The sequence below is a fragment of the Miscanthus floridulus genome, unplaced genomic scaffold, assembly GCF_019320115.1.
Source record: "Miscanthus floridulus cultivar M001 unplaced genomic scaffold, ASM1932011v1 os_1721, whole genome shotgun sequence".
NCBI classification, from domain to species: Eukaryota; Viridiplantae; Streptophyta; class Magnoliopsida; order Poales; family Poaceae; genus Miscanthus; species Miscanthus floridulus.
Window position 1 is genome coordinate 3330 of NW_027097883.1, and position 17445 is coordinate 20774.

Sequence of the window (17445 nt, forward strand, 5' to 3'; positions counted from 1 at the left end):
CACAGGCTTAGATAAATGGTTAGCTCTCTGAAGGTATCTCAGGGAAAATCTTTCCCTGTATAGGATTATCGAAGGCTCTCATATTAATTATTCTCCTGCATTTAACCCTTAAAAATTTGATGTTACACTCAATGCTGCAAGAGTTACCACCATCTGCATTAACTGAAACCATTGTTCCTTCTTCCAACACTCTGTTTTTTTTCAGAAACTGCTGCTGTCAATACCAATTAATCCATTGCACTTTTGTGGTAAGATTCAAGTGTTGTGCCACCTCTTGTGTATGCTGTAATGGGGACCTCTAGGGAGATAGCCATTGGACCGATTGCCATCGTGTCGCTCTTGCTTTCATCAGTGGCTCAAAAGATAGCTGACCCGAACATAGATCCGGCTTCCTATCGGAAAAACAGTTTTCACTGTGACATTCTTTACTGGTATCTTCGAGTCTGCATTTGGTCTGTTCAGGTAGAGCCTTTGTAGTCTTGTGATTACAATGAGCCTACTTTCCTTGCTTTCACTAATTAGTCTTTTGCATCGATCCTTTTTGAGATTGGGCTTCCTTGTTGATTCTCTTTCTGCAATCACTGGATTCATCGGAGGAGCTTCCATTGTTATTGGACTGCAGCAGTTGAAGGGCCTACTCGGGCTTAGTCATTACACAAATAGCACTGATGCTGTATCTGTCATCAGAGCGGTTTGGGTTTCTGTTCATGAACCAATAAGTATTTCGGTTTATGCTGATTTATTGTGGGAGAAAAACATTATTCGTTCGTAAAAGTACTGCTGAAGTAGTACTGCAGAACAGGGCCAATATAATGTGATGTCACCTAATATGAAGTCATATCCATTCTGTCATGTGTATGTAAAGATTATTTCATTTGTCAAATAAAGTCGCAAAGTTATCACTCGCGCATGGCGGCATGGGCGCGCAAATTACTAGCAATATAATGATGATTGAAAGCCTTCCCTGAGAGGCTGAGAGTGGCAGGGGCAGGCACGTGATCTGCCCATTGTTCCTGCCCACGCCGCAGCAGCCGCGGTCGAGCACCGTGAACCCGTGCGCGGCGGCGTTCGCCGTCAGGTCCTTGCCGCTCTGCACGGTGTCGAGGAAGATGAACTTGGCCCCGCGCAGCTGCTGCGCGCCGCCGCGGTTGTTGAAGCGCTTCACCAGAGCCAGAAGGCCCTTGTTGTAGATGTCGATCGCGCTGTTGATCGTCTCGTTGCAGCCGCCGGCGGCGTCAGGCGCTGGGTTTGTATTGCCGTTGCCGTTGCCACCACCTCTACCGCCGCCGATGCCGATGCCGATGCCGATGCCGATGCCGCCGCCGATGCCGATGTCTTCGATAGCAACGGCGGACTGATTACTAGGCCCAGACGGCGGTCGGTTGTCGTCGTTCATCCTAGCGAGCTCGTAAGGGATGCACCCGATAAGGCCGATGCCGGCGACGACGAACTTGCGGGCGCCGAGGCCGTACAGCTGGTTGAGCTGGGCGGAGTAGCCCTGGAGGAGGAGCGCGGCGTAGTCGCGCGGGCTGTACCTCCGCGCGGTGTCGTAGTAGTCCGGCATGAAGTAGTTGTTGAGGTAGTCGTTGCTGCCCGTGCCGACGAAGAAGATGCAGCGGCCCAGGTGGGCCGCCACCTTCGTGGCGTTGCCGTGGAACTCTGACGTGTTCCCCATGTCGCTCACCGCCGCGCGGAAGTGGTCCACCTGCTCCGACAACGGGTAGTGCCCGCCCTGCCTTTATTGCCACAAGCAGCAAGCTCTTGATCAGCTATATACAGGACAGCTCGTGTGCACCACACGGAACGGGCACTGAGCCATGCACTGACCAGGTTGTTTCCTGTCTCGGGCAGGATGCCGGATGCCCCCGACGCGAAGTTGACGCCGCGGGGGAGGTCCTCCGGCCTGGCCGTGGCCTAGGGCGGGAGGAGCGGCGGGCGGAGGCGGAGCATGTCGGAGAGGAAGTCGACCATGGTGCGGCCGTTGGTGAAGCGCCCCGGCGGGCCCTCGTGGAAGTCGATGCCGTAGGGGCGGTAGTTGGCCCGCGCCAGGCTCAGGATGTCGTTGTTGTTGCCGTTGTCCACCAGCGAGTCCCCGAAGATGAACATGCACGGCGCCAGCGGCTGCTGCCAGCCCCACGCCGCCGCGCCGCCGCTCGTGCCCGCCACCGCTGCCACCACCGCCACGGCGAGCGCCAGCCTCCCGTAGTCGTCCATCTCCTCTCCGGCGCCCAGTGAAACCTCTGAACCTCGATCGTCGACTGCTACATGTGCATGCTCTCATCGCGGTCGATCGCGAATATTTATAGTTGCCTCGATCGCTAGAGAGTTACTACTCCCAACAGCTAGCTAGCTAGGCGGGTGGGTTGGAAGTTGAACCGATGAAAATGCTGATGGATGGATCGGATCGCGCTTTGTCACACGGAATGGACCGAATGGTTTACAGCAGTAGCTTTGCTTGTTGCATTGGACGCGATACCGGTGGTGGTTAACGGCTCACGGATTCATGCGTAGTAGCAGTAAGTTTGTAGGAGTAGTAACTTGCTTGGATGGATGCAGTGTAACCATGGCAACCGGATGTACCCGTCGGGTATTGCCGGAACGTTCTCTTTCCCGCTACGAAGAATTCATCCCGTCTCCGTCCTCGTTAACTGTCTCGGATATAGATTATTGTCCATCCCCGTATCCGTCGGACATCGGTCGGGTAACAGATACCCGACGGGTACTACATACTCGATAAACAAGGACACTTGGGGTCGCAGCTTTGCAATCGGAGACGTTTCTTCTTCACCCGGGTATAAGTGTCGGAGAGAAGGAGCGAGGTTGCGAGGAGGACGAGCAAAGGTGGCAGAGAGACCGGACTGAGGAAGCGAGGGGCATGAGCGCTCGTGAGGCAGGCGTGCTTGTGCTGCTGGCGGAGATAGTGAGGAAAAATTAAACTAGGGTTCTTAGAACACACAAACTATATATATGATTGTTCAGATTTGGACCAAAATACCTATGTTGAGTTTTTTTGGGCCTAATACTCGCATGACAACTCAAATAGTCGGGTCCCCAACGGGTAACGGGGACGGGTAAACAGGGAACGTTCTCGTACCCGCTATACCCGTCGAGGATAGATTCTTGCCCATTTAGATGCCCGCAGATAAAGATATGATCTTATCCCCATTCCCTAATGGATCAAATACCCGTCAGATATCAGGTATCGAGGCCCGTTGCCATCTTTAATGTAGTGTGGTCAGGTCTCAGGTGAGCCGTGTGCCCGTGTACTGTGCACGATATCGGTAATTCGGACCTGGCTCCACCAATGCCGTTGCTTGCTTTTGTCTCCATTACATTTGTCTGTGCCTACGTAGAGTAGAGTTGGTTGGTGTTGCAAAATGCTGATTTGAATGGGAATCGGTGCTCCCGTCGTTCGGAAATGGTAAGCATATTTTTATAATAACAAGAGAAAAGTCATACAGTACATGGTACTCTCCGTGTCAAGTTATAAGTCATTGCAACTTTCTCGGAGAGTCAAAGTATCTCAATCTGACCATATTTATATAATAAAATAATAATATTTATGATAACAAATAAGTGTCGTTAGATTCTTCATTAATTACATTTTCTAGTATACTAATTTGATGTCATAAATCATTGTATTTCTCTCTATACTGTCTTTAATAATGACATATGTATGTGAGTAATGTAGGGGTTACTTTGCATTATATTTCAAAATAACAGAGGCAGAAATTATAAACAAAAATGGAAAAAGTCTACAGCGCCGGTGGGTTTGAATTTCCTTTTTTTTCGGTGAATTTTTGAAAAATCATAGTAAATAATAGAAAAATCATAAAATAAAAAATCTAATTTTATTGGACTCCACATGAGTAGATCTACACAGTGAATATATAATACGGTATGCTTTAGTACAAATTTTTTTTGTAGCTTTAGATTAATTGAAAAATCCAATTTTGTCTGTAATTAATTGGAATAATTCATAGCTGTAGCTTCTATGGTCCAATTGTGGTGAAATTTTTATGGTACGCTAATTATTGTATGCTTGAACTATAGTAAAAATTTCGTACTCATTGGACTATGTATAACTTAGTTATAGATAAATTCTAATTAATTATAGACAAAATTAGATTTTCCAATTAATCTAAAGCTACAAAAAAAAATTGTACTAAAGCATACCGTATTATATATTCACTGTGTAGATCTACTCATGTGGAGTCCAATAAAATTAGATTTTTCATTTTATGATTTTTCTATGATTTTTCAAAAATTCACCGAAAATAAATAAAGAAAAGGAAATTCAAACCCACTGACACTGTAGCAATCCACTGTTACTGCATCAACCCCACTGTTACTGTAGTAGCCCGCCGCTAAAAACCGTCCAGGAGGTAAAATAGATGGTTTTAGAAAGTTCAGTGGGGTAAAACAGACGGTTTCATAGTTGGGGGTGAAGTAGACCAAGTATGAAAGGTGGAGGGTTAAGTAGACTTTTTCCAAACAAAAATTAAGAGGCTATTTTAAATTACCTTTTCTAGTGACAGAGGTGGATCATTAATAATTTAGATACAAATTTAGGGTTGTTTTAGATTCTCTTCAAAATAACAAAGGTGGGTAATTATGAAAAATGTAAATGTTTACTTTATGTATTCTTCGGAATAGCAGTTGTGGGTATTTTTTATAAATCGGAATAGATATAATGTTGATTACTAGTACTAATGATTAGAGTGTACCAAATTAAAGGTCAAATATTTTTTTATTATTGTGAAATGTGAGGATGAACATGAAGGTTCCTTAATTTGGAGCCTTTAGTTAATAACATTAAAATGAAAATTTTATGGCTTCTAATTAGGTTAGTTTAGGTTTGGTTTATTGAATTCCAAAGTACCTGTATTTTAGGATAGAGAGAGTATCAGGTAGTCAATTTGAATTATAGATGGAAATTGTATCATGTAATTCTCACCTCTAAAAAATCCAGCTAGGTATAGAGTATATATTACTGCCAATAGAAGGTGTAGAGATTAGGATGCCACTCGTACCCGTAGATTTCGCACCCGATAGGTGTGGGTACTCATGGGTTTCATACGCGATAGGTGTGGGTACAGACATGAAAACTTACCCGCGGTACATGAGGGTTGGGTACGCACAAAGATGCGAGTACCAAATTTACCCACGGATACCTTATAGGTACATGTAATTTTAAGAATATATATGAATATATGTAACCTATGTTATATGCATATCACGTTGACTAGCTCATTTAATATGTAATTTGTAGCATGTGCATAACATGTCGAACTATAAAGATGATATTTTTTTATGGATGGCTAAATAAAATGATTATGTGAGCTATAACTTGTATGTAAGTTGTTTTGTGTTATTTGGATGAGCATGGCTGAATTATGAATTTATGATGTATGGTGGCTTATGAGCTATTGTCTATTGTCCTAGTAAACACTATGTAAGTGAATTTGACATATTTGCGTGTCATTTAACTATAAATTTATTATTTCATATCATTGTAATTTTATTATTTGATCTGTCTTGAATATACCGAAGGCTACTTGATACCAGCCGGGCACAGGTACAAAATATTACCGGCGGGTACGCTCATGAGTGGGTAAATGCTTTACCCGCATTTTATCCCACCCGTTCGCATCCTTGAGATTGTATATGAAATTAAATCTTTCTTATAATAAATGTGCAGTAAATATTTAATATGGTCAGCTCCCGTAATTTAGTTGGTCAGAACGTGGCGCCGAAGGTCGCGGGTTGGAGCCCCGCCGGGAGCAATTTTTATTATTTTGCTATTTTTTTTGTCTGTCCACTTACATCTTTTTTATTATTATTATTTTCCTAAATTTATTTTTGAATTTTTGTCTGTCCACTCACAAGCTGCGTTGTCTATCCTTTTTAGTCTGTCTAGCTAACAAGATAATCTTTTTGGTCTGTTCGCTCACACAAGCCGGAGTAATCAAAGCTAACACCGTCTGTTCACTCACAAGCTGGAGTAGTCAAGCTAAGACCCATTTTTTGGGGAAAAAAAATACAAATGATCGATGCAACCTAGATACGGATGAAAATTGATGTAGATTGGTGGGAAATCTCTTCTCCTCAATAGAATAATAGAATCATGTTCAACAAAATCGAGATCGAAAAAAGAATCAAGTTATACGAACATATGAAAATGGACAAATACACCGAAAAAATAAGTTAGAATCCCATGATTTAGTGTTCTCAAGTGCGTAGGTAAGAAGTCAAACAACAATATACACGTATAAAGTGATTCGATCTAATATTCACTAGCATGCCATTTGTGTTTATGTGTTAACATGCATAATTAGTGATTATTAGGTGTATTAACATAGCACAATGACATGTCATTGTTAGGTATATTTGTATAGACTGAAAACGGAATACGGATTTATGCCAGAAAGCCAAAGGGCGCCTAGCTTAAACGGTTAGGTGACCCAGCGGCACTCCTCAGGTCCTGAATTTGACTTCTCGTGGGAGCGAATTTCAGATTGAGGTTAAAAAAAATCTCTTCGTCCGTCCTCATAACCAAAGCACTGGGGAGCACCGGCCTAATTCTCACTTAGGCGATGGAAAGCCACTGTGTAAGGGTGGGGGCGGAGGTTTGGGGGTTTTCTCGGTCAGGTGAGAAGGTCTTTCTTCTTATTTGTAATGATGCGGGGTAGTCTTAACCCCTCGGTCGAGTTTTTTTTTTATTTATGCCGGAAAAAAACAGAATGCCGCAAAAACAGACCAAAAATCCACTATCCCGTTCCCGTCCTGTTCTCATTCTTTTACGTAAATGCATAAGCGAGTGGAACAAAAGTAGAAAATGGAATGTGATTTATTCCATCCGTTTTAACCCGTTAGAGCATCTCCAAGAGAAGGCTAATAACACCTCCAAAATTAATATTTGCGTGATTAGCTGTAAAACATGGGTCCGACATCCACGACTTCTCCTAATATTTAGTCGCTCTGGAAAAACGAGCGTACACCCCGTGTCTCTCCAGAAGGAAGGCACGCCCCCAATAGTGCTGCTGGTACTACTGCTTTTCTCTGATGCTGCTGATGGTACCAGTTATAGTACTGCCTTCTCAGCCACCGTTATCGGTCTGTTCGTTTCGGTCGAAACGATCGTGGATTATTATTGTTGGTTAGTTTGGTGTAAGAGAAAATACTATTTTGATTTATAGTTTATGATCGTTTACGACCAAGCGAATAGACATTCATTGTCTATCCCTGTCCCTGTTCGTCTCCCTCTCTGGCTGCTTGCTTGATGCCTGCCTCCGTGTACTATTCGACAAGAGGAGGTGCGCTAGCATTCTGGAGACCAGCCTGCCCATGTACGTGTGTTGCTTGCAGGCCTGAAGTCATCCACCTTGTTCGTTGGTGGGTGCTGGTGTTGGTTTGGACTGACTGGTGCTGGTTTTTTGTGAGAAAAAAATACTATTGGCTGGTTGAATAAATCTGACTGGAACCAACAAGCGAATAGGATGACCGTATATACCAACAGAAAGGAACGAGCGGACGGAAAAGGTCCCAAGATCCAACTAACTAATGACGTGTCACTATTGGGGGTGGAAATATTAGGGAGCTGCTATGGACGAAACTGATTTTAGGGTATAATTGATTTAAGAGGGCCTCCAATAATAAATTTTAAGGGTTAACTTTTAAGGGATCTCTCGGAGATGCTCGTATATGATCTATCCATTATTCAACATTGCTCACAGGGACGGATCCACACGGTATGCAGGATGGGCCACCGCATACCCTGGGGTCCGCCAGTCATAGAGATAGGTAGAAATTTTTAATGTAAAAAAAATAAAAAAGAAAATTTTCATCGAATTGCATAAGATTTTTTTTTTGCTGCGCATACTCAGAGGTAAAAACCTAGGTCCGTCACTGCTCACAAGTTGGAGGAGTCAATAGCCATTTTTTTTATAAAAAAATACAAATGATAGTGGAACCCTGACATCTATATAATCTATAAATATTACTCCATCCAAAATTACAAGATGATTTAACTTAGCTTTTTCTATGCACTTAGTTATACGGTATGTCTAGATACCCAGCTAAAATAACGTATGTAGAAAAACCAACACGTCTTATATAATTTGGAACTGAGGGCAACTCAACACTACACACGCTTGCTCTCACTGACTTTCGAGCAAGCTGCGTAGCGTAGCCTGTAGCTAGGTCGGCGCCTTCGCGTCGTGTTCACAAGGTCATCAGAGCCTGCTTGCAAGGCTCGGAAATCGTTCAAGGATCCATGTCACTCCCCTGATGATTACCTGCAACGAAAACTTTCATGCCTAGCGCCACCATGATACGTAGTACTGAATACACAAGCTGAGCGATGATGCAATTGCAGAATTGCTGCCGCAAACTGTCAAACATGTGCGTAAGAACAGTCAATGCCCGAGTTTTACGTACCAGTGCCAAATCCCCGGGCTTGGCGGCAGGCTCCACGCAGTCTCGGCCATACCTGATCGATGAATCCACCATGTCAATATGGATTTGAATCTAGAAGTTGGGTGAGTGAACAATTCAGTACTGCAAAATGAGAGGAGACCAGATAGATGAAGCTGTTGTTCGTACACAATCTGCAGCGGCCGCTGCTCCGACTCCGAGGCGAGCAAGCGGTAGAAGCTGCATCCCCTGCTGAACGGAAACGGCCTCCCCCTCCACTCAAGGTGCCAGGTGACCCCGACGGCGGCGGAGTCGTCGGTGGAGATGTCGTCGATGACGAACTGTAGGTCGGGGCTGATGGTCCCCATGAACTCGCCGAAGAAGCCGATGATCCGCTCCCGCCCCACGAAGGGCCGCGGGAACACCAGGTCCTCGTACACGCAGCCCTCCGCGATGAGCGGCTCCACCGCCGCCAGGTCCCGCCGGTTCACGCCGTCGTAGAACTCCCTCACCACGTCCGCCGCCGACGCCGCCGTCTTCGCCCCTTCTCTTGTCGTTGCGGCTACTAGAACCAGCACCCTCGTCCTGGTCCTGCTGCCGCGGCACGGGAGGCTAGTAGGTCGGCCGGGGAGACTGCGGGCACGAGCAGCACCGGCGGCTGCTGCCACTCCCACTCGAGGGCCATGCTGGAGCGGCATCGTCCAAGCGTGCACGCTGCACGGCGCACGCCAGCCTCTGTTGGTGCCAACAGCCTTATCTCTTCCCGTTGGCCGTTGCTACTTGTCACAAGGCCGTTAATATTTGTTGGTAGGGGCCACACTCAGTGTCTCATACAAACTTGTATTGTTAACGCGGTAGGATCACTAGGATCATTGATCTAGCCGGTAGAGTGATTTTATATGGGATAAAGGACGCAGTTCATCCTAATAGATGTAGAACAAGAAAGACAGAGAGGGAACAGAGAAGGTGTTGAACCTGACACCGCAGAGTGTGGGTTCAGTGGACGCCATCGCGTTCGTTGATGTAGTCTGCGCTAGGGCAGCGACGGTCGGTGAAGACGGCGTCGGTGATGCGCGGTGGCGATCGGCGGTGAAGGCAGTGGAGTCCGATGGCGGCGCAGCTAGTGGCTTCCCGTCACTTAGTCCGGTCACTTTCAGAGCCAGCGTCCGGTCGACAGACCGACGCTGCACGCTGACTACCACTACTGACCGGACGCTGAGCCTTAGCGTCCGGTCACTGCGTGACCAGGGTCCGGTCCACTCTGTGGGACCTTTCTCATCTCCGTTTCTTCACCGAGTTGATCCACATCAATTCCAACTTCATCTCCTTTGTAAATGTGCCAACACCATTAAGTGTACACCACCATGTGTATGTGTGTTAGCTTTTCACAATCATTTTTCAAAGGATTAGCCACTCAACTTGCCACGCCACTCAATCCTAGCGACAATACAAAGTTAGATCACTCGAGTGGCACTAGATGACTGATATGCAAACAAGTTTGCCCATCTTGATAGTACAGCCATCTATCCTAAACCCGGTCATCAACTTCTCTACGCACCTATGACCGGTGAAATAAAATGCCCTAGGTTATACCTTTGCCTTGCGTATTCCATTCCATCTCCTCCAATGTTGATGCAACACATGCACCAACATGATCAACAATGATATGATCCACTTCATATCATCACGTGATCATATTGGTTCATCGATCTTGACATCACTTGCTTTTCACCATTGCCTTCGTCCATCGGCGCCAAGTCTTGCTCAAGCTTCACCGCCACGCGGTCCATCGCTCCAAAGCCTCCGACTTGCCCTTCACGCTTGCAACCGGTCCATCAAGCCAAGTCTTGTCTTAATCTTCTCCACCTTGATCACATGACTCAATGTCATGTCTCATGTGCAATGAGCTCCTTCATCTTCACATGTGTGAGCTTTGCAACATCTCTAAGCTATTTTTACCTTCATGACATATGTTGCTCACACACATATACCTGTGGACTAACTACCTGTGTATCTCACATAAACACAATTAGTCCACCTAGGTTGTCACTCAATTACCAAAACCACACAAGGATCTTTCACCCTTTTCCTTTGACTTTAGGTAGAAGTTAGCATTAGTATTTTTTTTCTTGTTATCTTTCAGATAATTGATAGAGCCACCATTGACAGCTTTCATTCTCTCATCCTCTTGCACATACATAGCCATGAGCCTCTCTATGTCTTATTTCTCGGGCTGTATGTTATAGTTGACAACAAAAGTGTCAAACTCTTTTGGCAAGGAAGCAAAATCAGATGGATAATGAACTCTTCCTTGAGAGCCGGATCCATGGGTTTTAGCTTAGATGCCAAATTGTTCATCCTTAGTATGTGCTCTCTTATGGCATCATTACCTGAGTACCTCTCTGTCACCAGCTGCTTTATCAGCTGGACAGCATATGTCTTTGAAGAGCCAGTGAACTGACTCTTTATTCTTTCGAGATGCTCGGTGACGGTGTCACACTCTAGGATTGAGCCCACAATTGCAGACTCAATCGTGTTCTTTATTATAGCCAAACAATTCTTGTTGGCAGTGACCCACTTCCTATGCTCAAGGTCATAGGATATTCTTTGGGATGCAAAATCCCTCTCTTTTGTTGCCCAAGCAGCATCAACCTCGTTTGTCTCCCTCACCGGTGCCATAGGCTCTGTGGGACACGGTGAAGTGACTACCTAGTCCACCTTAGCCAAGATGAAGGCCAGGTCAATCTTTTTCTTCCACTCCATATAGTTATCACCTTTGAGAGTGGGGATCTCTTTGATACAACCCATCAAGTTGTATCCACCTAAAAACACAATTCATATAGTGTGAGAACATAAATAATGATAACAATTGTATGCTTTGATTCCAACATTGGTCAAAATTAAAACATACAACTGTTTATACATTAAATCTACATCACCGTTGAACAGAAATAGAATTAATGCATGACAAAAAACTCATTATAATATTGCCATTAATCAACATTAGTCAGAATAATAATAATATTATAATCAATTAAAACATATCCAATTTCAAAATTAAATTCTCCCGTTGGTTCGAATTTAATAATGAAAATAACATCTTTAAATACGCAACGGAAAAATAATCTCTATTTTGTGAATTTTACCCACATGAAAATTCTCTTTTCTATTTTCTTTAAGCCATTTATCTATTTTCTAGGAAATAAACATTTACTAGAAAAAGAAAAAAAACTATTTCAATTCATCACTGTTCATTCGGCCCGGCCTGCCTCTCTTCCACGCGCGCTGCCCGCACCCAGGCCGCAACCTGGGCCTGGGCCGATAAAGCCGCGCGGCCACGCGCGCCCGCCTGGGCCACAAAACGGCCGGATCAATCTCGGTCGTCCGCGCCGATCCGACGGCCGTTCGTGCGCGTCGTAGGATCAAAACGCCGACCACAGCAGCTCCCTTGAAAACCCTAGCATCATTCGGCTCTGCTCTTTCTCTCTCTTCGACTCTCTCCTCAACGCAGCGACAGCGGCAACCGAGCGAGACGAGCGGGAAACGGCGACGAGAGCGAGCAGAGAGCGGGTGAGCGCGCCGCCGTCGAGCGTCCTGGCCGCGGTGCCTCTTTGGCCAGAGCCCGGCGAGCAGCGCTCGCGGCTCGGCATTCTTTTCCCCACGCGTCGACGAAGCAGTAGCGCTGCGCAGCGATGAGGTAGGCCACCCCTTCCTCTTCTTCCCCTTCGGATTTGCTTCTATGTCGGTGCTCGGATTCAACCGATTTGGGATGGGGATCGAAGTTAGGGTTAGGGTTTCTTTTCCCGATTTGATTCGTTCGATTCGGTTCATCTTTTTTATTTGATTTTATTTCTTTTCTTTTCTATTTGTACCCATACTGAGATCTACTCAATAGAATCTGGCTAGCTGTTCCCCTTTCCCGTCGCGAGTTAGGGTTAGGGTTTGACTCACTGGAGTCACTATTTATCTTCCCCGACGGGTTAGGGTACTGTTCTTGTTCTCCGACGGGTTAGGGTTCGGATGAACCTCTGTTCTTTTCTTAGATCCAAACGGATCTAAACTGTTAAGCTAGATCTATACCTAAACAGGGCTCTGATACCATTGTTAACGCTGTAGGATCATAGATCTAGCCGGTAGAGTGATTCTATACGGGATAAAGGACGCAGTTCATCCTCATAGATGTAGAACAAGAGAGACAGAGAGGGAACAGAGAAGGTGTTGAACCTGACACCGTAGAGGGGTGGGTTCAGTGGACGCCATCACGTTCGTTGATGTAGTCTGCGCTAGGGCAGCGACGGTCGGTGAAGACAGCGTCGGTGATGCGCGGTGGCGACCGGCGGTGAAGGCAGTGGAGTCCGGTGGCGGCGCGGCTGGTGGCTTCTCGTCACTGGCTGCGCGCCCTCTAGATCGGATTAGGGTTTTGGTGTCGGCGGGGAGCTCGGCTCAGGTCAACCTCGGGATAAGAGCCGCCGGCCCCACCTATTTTTATAGCGCAGTGTGATAGGGGCCCTCCAGCCATGGTGGGCTGGGCGCCCCCGATCAGGGCGCGAATCAAAGGCCCAACTGGGCCGTTGGGTCCAGTTAGGATTAGAGATCAATCTAACATGTATTACTCTGCATATTATTGAGAAAAATACCGATTACACTGCATATTATTGGGAAAAGAAAAGAAGCAGCACAAGACAAATGGAAAAGAATGAACAGAGAGAGAAACATGTATGATCTATTACACTGCATATTGTTGAGAAACATATATGATATACAAACTTGTATGTGTACAAACAATAACCACATAACCACTGAATCTTTATTTACATGCTAGCATCCCATCCAGGTTTTTGGCTATGTAAACTAGGAAAGCAAATCATACGTGAAAGGGGGGCGTTAAGGATGAGTTCATGGAGGCTTGGATCTCCTCTAGGGTTCTTCCTTTGGTTTCTGGCACCAGCCGCTCCACAAACACGACCGTGAGCCCACAGATGCTTGCAAAGATGAAGAATGTGCCTGCATTCCGTCCAAGCCACACACAAATATATATATCATCAGAATTCAGAAGTTGCTGCAGAGTCATGAAACTGCCGGCATCAATGTTTATGCGGGTGCTAGTATGCTACACTCTGACCAAGTGCACCTTCAGTTACCATATGAGTTCCACACCAGGAGGAAGTTGAAGGCGTACGAGACGATCCATGAGCCAAGCCAGCTGACCAGTGTCACAAGGCTTCCTGCTGCTCCTTTCATGTTTATGGGAAAGATCTGCATGTCCAATTCAAGTATACTTTGAATCTGCCTGTTCTCAAAATTTTGGTTTGGACAGTAATATCCTTTTGTCTTTACTTATGGCAGGAAAGGTACCTCTGACATTATAACCCACGGTATTCCCCCCATACCCAGTGAAAAAGATCCACCGAAAATCTGATTTGCAAATGATAAAAATCGTCAGAACAATAGTTTGTGTGAGCGCGCGCACGCAAGCGAAAGAGCGGGAGAGAGAGACCTCTCTGAAGGTATTACAGGAAAATAGACAATAAATAGTAATGTACCAGAATGCCTGCCAAAGCCAGCACTAAGTTCAGGTCCTTTCCCCAGTGATGTTCCTGTTCCACGAAGAAAAAAAATGAATACTTATTGTTCCGATGAATGCGAAGTTGTTGGCCTTCCTATCAGGATGAAATCACACCAGACCTTAGCTAAGAATGACAAACCAACTAGTAGGCAACCCAGGCATGTTCCAGCTGCAGATACCTGAAATATTGTAGAGTACATATTATCACTGTGGTTACCATTCATTCATTATTATCAGGAGAACATCTTTTCTTTACCATCAAAAGTGGTCTCCGTCCAGCTTTGTCCATTAGAAGTACTCCTAGTCCTGTCATCGGAATCTGCAGATCAGAACTCAAATTATACACCTACATTCAGTAAAAAGCACATGGCATGAGTAGACTAGGGTCTTGTTGAAGAGACCTGAACAGCAACCATAGCGAGCATTCCTGTATTTCCTGATGAGAAACCTGATTTGTAGCATGAGTACTTAGTAACTAGTATATTATTCAAGGGCGATCCATTGTAAAAGATCTCTTCTCAGGACCAAAATAAGTTTATGCGAGTTAAGGAAATAAGTCATTCTTCATTACCGGCTGAAACAAATATTTCACTGGCATAAAAGCAAATGGCATTCACTCCCCCAAACTGTTGAAGGACCATTAGCCCTACTCCAACCTGAACGCAGACCTGATCCATCACGAAACAACAACAGAAACATGTCCTAATAGGAAGAAAGGCATATTAAAGATGCTTACTGTAACAGCACGAATATAATCCTTCTGAAACAGGTCCAACATCTTCGACTCTGGTAATTGCTGAAGCTTTTCAGTAAAATCCTGAATATTAATATTAGAGAATTATCAAGAGGTTTCTTTCATGCATGATTAAGTTGAATGCTTATTTTTTTATTCTCAAGCTGTCAAGCACTCCATACTTTGATTCCTGTTGCTTCGTCAGAGATATCAGTTCCCTTTCCCCTTAGCTTCTGTAATGCTGCCTCAAATTCACCTGGCTGGCCAAACCTAGCCTGAGATACATCATACATGATCTTCATCAGGCATTGTTCTGACTTCCAAGTTAAAGTTATGAAGTTGTGGGTTATATCTAATGATATATGGTCAGAAGTAGAGATGGTTTTACCCTTTTTCATTGTTTAGTCCAGATGCAGATCTTATCATAAGTTCATAACTGCTTCAAAATTTAGTCCAAAAGCTAAATATTTATATGTAAAATTCCAAAATCTGCTCCCTTACTTATGATCCTTGTATGATGTTCCCATGAGTGTATCTCCACGACATTGTTAAGAAACGTATGATTTTAGTTTGTCAATGCCATCTTTAGTTCTAAACTTCTAATAAGGGAAGTGTTCTAAACTTGGATGATTATGTAACAAAAAAAAAGATCATCAAGTATTAATACTTCTGAAAAAGCTACTAACCAGCCATCTTGGGGACTCAGGAGTCACAAGAAGGCCAACCAATTGCAGCAAACATGGTGCCACTCCTACAATAGGAAAGTTAAAGTCTGTATACAATGACATGCATTGAATCTCTTGGTACCATTGTGCATCAATTTGGAAGTAGATATAGTTAAGAAAAAAGGGGTCAGCTAAAATTGGTGCAATATCTGCTCCTCATTAATGCACACCTAGAATCTATTCTAGTTTTATTTTAGGAAAGGCAGAATGATGCACCCAAGAAACTTTCTTACCAATGGTTGCCAAAGTCCGCCAGGTGATAAAAGTTCCCAGAACATAAGCAAGTGATGCCCCACAACATATCATAAACTGCATAAATAGGGAAGCTGTTTTGTTAAGATAAAGCTCTGAACATCCAGCAATGAACTCTCCCTTGACCAGGCACAGTACCTGGTTTACAGTTGCGAATCCTCCTCTAAGATTCTTTGGTGTTATCTCTGATATATAGACTGGAACCTGTTCAGAGGCTACAAGATTCAGACCAAATCCGTTTGAAAAAGATAACAAGATGGAATATGTTATTGTAATCACCACATATGAAAGAAGGCCAATTCCACATCCAATTGAGAACCTTCCAATGTCAAGCCACCAGAAATTCTACGGGAGAATACACGTAAATCGCACTATAGGATTGATTAAGTGAACTCAGAAGAAATCATTTCTCAAAAGTCGATGGTCCACTAATGTAGAAATACACTAATACAGAGACAGAGGGGAAGACCTGGGAAAAGGTTATCAAGAGATATCCAAGAATGCAGAGAAGATCTGATATCGCCATTGCCTGCATGTGGCAGCAAACAAGAAAAAATAGGCGATATTATGCCAGTCAATGTTCACTGCCCAGTGGAAAGCGAACAAGTGATTTCCTTTCTTGTGTAGCCGTAGGTGCACATTATGGGAACTATTTTCAAAGGGAAAAATGGATTAGCACTAACACTTCTTCGACCAACTCGGTCTGCCACGGTACCACTGACAATAGCTCCTAGCATTGCTCCAATGGTTAGTATCGAGCCAAAGACAGAGTACTGCATATGAGCAAGATTTGTGTCAGTTGCGGATGAGCAGGACCTCGTGTCCTTTTCTGTCAAATCTTTTACAGCCTTACAGGAGGGTACCTCTGCTAAGGAGAGGTTGAGGTCATGCATGATGCCAGGCTGAGAAGGCGACGAGTAGCCCACCTGCAGGATGCAAGAACTCGAAATTAACTTGCCCGGGCAAGCAAGTGCTGACGATTTGCCACTTGCCAGAATATACCACCAGTTCTTGGGTCTTAATTGTCTTCTAGCTTGGTTATCTACTCCACACAGGCAGGAAACTTGAAGCATGCTGTAGCAGACACTACAGAGGGAGGGCTTGATTACCGAGATGCCGAACTCGAAGGATCCGGCGACGGCGACGGCGGTGCTGGCGACCACCACCGCAATCGAAGAGGACGACGAGGCGGCGCCGGACGCAGCTAAGTTACAGCCATCACCGCTTCTCCCGGCCGCGGTGACCAGGAAAGGCTTCTGCGCTTCTTGATTCTCTTGCTCCATCGGTCCGGCCTGGGTTCTCCTCCCAGTCGGCGGTCACTACCTCGGCTGCTGTTTTTCGGGCTGAGCTGAGGAGGACGACCGGCGACCTGCTCGCGTGGATCGGTCGGGTCCACCAGTGACCGAAGCACTGACATGTGCAGACGCTTGTCCGTTTCTTTCTTCCCTTGTCCTTTCTTTATCATTTTTTTTTATTTCGTTCATTCATCGGAGCGAAAGGCTAATTGGTTACGGGCTAGTTTAGTCGCCATAATTTTAATGCAAATGGGACCACGCATGATTTGCCATTTCGTCAGGATCAGACCATCTCCGAGAGTTCTGAAGCCATTACAATTTTTACGTTTTTAGGATTCGTCGTTACAATTCATCTAATAGAAAATTTATCATTATAATTGTTGAACTCGTTGACAAATACCATTATGGACGTATGCGCCCTTGGGCCCACCTACAGGTTGCAGGTGATGTATCTATGGC

The 17445-nt window shown here is 45.0% G+C and overlaps 2 protein-coding genes and 1 pseudogene across 5 annotated transcripts; all 3 read right to left on the reverse strand.

Annotated features, from left to right (window-relative positions):
• Positions 1 to 860: 860 nt before the first annotated feature.
• On the reverse strand, positions 861 to 2251 carry LOC136534269 (GDSL esterase/lipase At1g33811-like; annotated as a pseudogene).
• A 5668-nt stretch (positions 2252 to 7919) lies between these two features.
• On the reverse strand, positions 7920 to 10290 carry LOC136534268 (uncharacterized). 2 transcript variants are annotated; one of them, XM_066526725.1, is made up of 3 exons: positions 8579 to 10290; positions 8440 to 8491; positions 7920 to 8297 (listed from the first exon to the last, which is right to left on the reverse strand). In XM_066526725.1, the coding sequence occupies exons 1-3, from the start codon at positions 9111 to 9113 to the stop codon at positions 8294 to 8296; spliced, it is 591 nt and encodes a 196-aa protein (XP_066382822.1). In that variant the 5' UTR covers positions 9114 to 10290; the 3' UTR covers positions 7920 to 8293. The 2 variants fall into 2 exon arrangements, with proteins under 2 accessions (XP_066382822.1, XP_066382821.1); XM_066526724.1 differs by having other exon boundaries at positions 8605 to 10282.
• Positions 10291 to 13100: 2810 nt separating this feature from the next.
• Positions 13101 to 17118, reverse strand: LOC136534267 (sugar transporter ERD6-like 5). 3 transcript variants are annotated; one of them, XM_066526720.1, is made up of 18 exons: positions 16801 to 17117; positions 16555 to 16617; positions 16375 to 16464; positions 16161 to 16220; positions 15971 to 16036; positions 15830 to 15895; positions 15673 to 15748; positions 15401 to 15465; positions 14897 to 14989; positions 14718 to 14798; positions 14553 to 14637; positions 14383 to 14429; positions 14238 to 14300; positions 14101 to 14160; positions 13959 to 14012; positions 13771 to 13830; positions 13557 to 13671; positions 13101 to 13419 (listed from the first exon to the last, which is right to left on the reverse strand). In XM_066526720.1, the coding sequence occupies exons 1-18, from the start codon at positions 16972 to 16974 to the stop codon at positions 13280 to 13282; spliced, it is 1458 nt and encodes a 485-aa protein (XP_066382817.1). In that variant the 5' UTR covers positions 16975 to 17117; the 3' UTR covers positions 13101 to 13279. The 3 variants fall into 3 exon arrangements, with proteins under 3 accessions (XP_066382817.1, XP_066382819.1, XP_066382818.1); XM_066526721.1 differs by having other exon boundaries at positions 13282 to 13419; positions 13547 to 13671; positions 16801 to 17118; XM_066526722.1 differs by lacking the exon at positions 16801 to 17117 and having other exon boundaries at positions 16508 to 16597.
• Between the last annotated feature and the right edge of the window lie 327 nt (positions 17119 to 17445).

Bases quoted from the DNA above. Each gene is read 5' to 3' on its own strand.
- LOC136534268 (XM_066526724.1), bottom strand. From the start codon at position 9,113: ATGCCGCTCCAGCATGGCCCTCGAGTGGGAGTGGCAGCAGCCGCCGGT. The intron at 8,492-8,604 runs GTACGAACAACA...TTCATCGATCAG, and splicing joins CAGCGGCCGCTGCAGATTGT to GTATGGCCGAGACTGCGTGG. The intron at 8,298-8,439 runs GTACGTAAAACT...TTTTCGTTGCAG, and splicing joins AGCCCGGGGATTTGGCACTG to GTAATCATCAGGGGAGTGAC.
- LOC136534267 (XM_066526720.1), bottom strand. From the start codon at position 16,974: ATGGAGCAAGAGAATCAAGAAGCGCAGAAGCCTTTCCTGGTCACCGCG. The intron at 16,618-16,800 runs GTAATCAAGCCC...TGCATCCTGCAG, and splicing joins CCTTCGAGTTCGGCATCTCG to GTGGGCTACTCGTCGCCTTC. The intron at 14,301-14,382 runs GTCTCTTCAACA...TCTGATCTGCAG, and splicing joins TCGCTATGGTTGCTGTTCAG to ATTCCGATGACAGGACTAGG.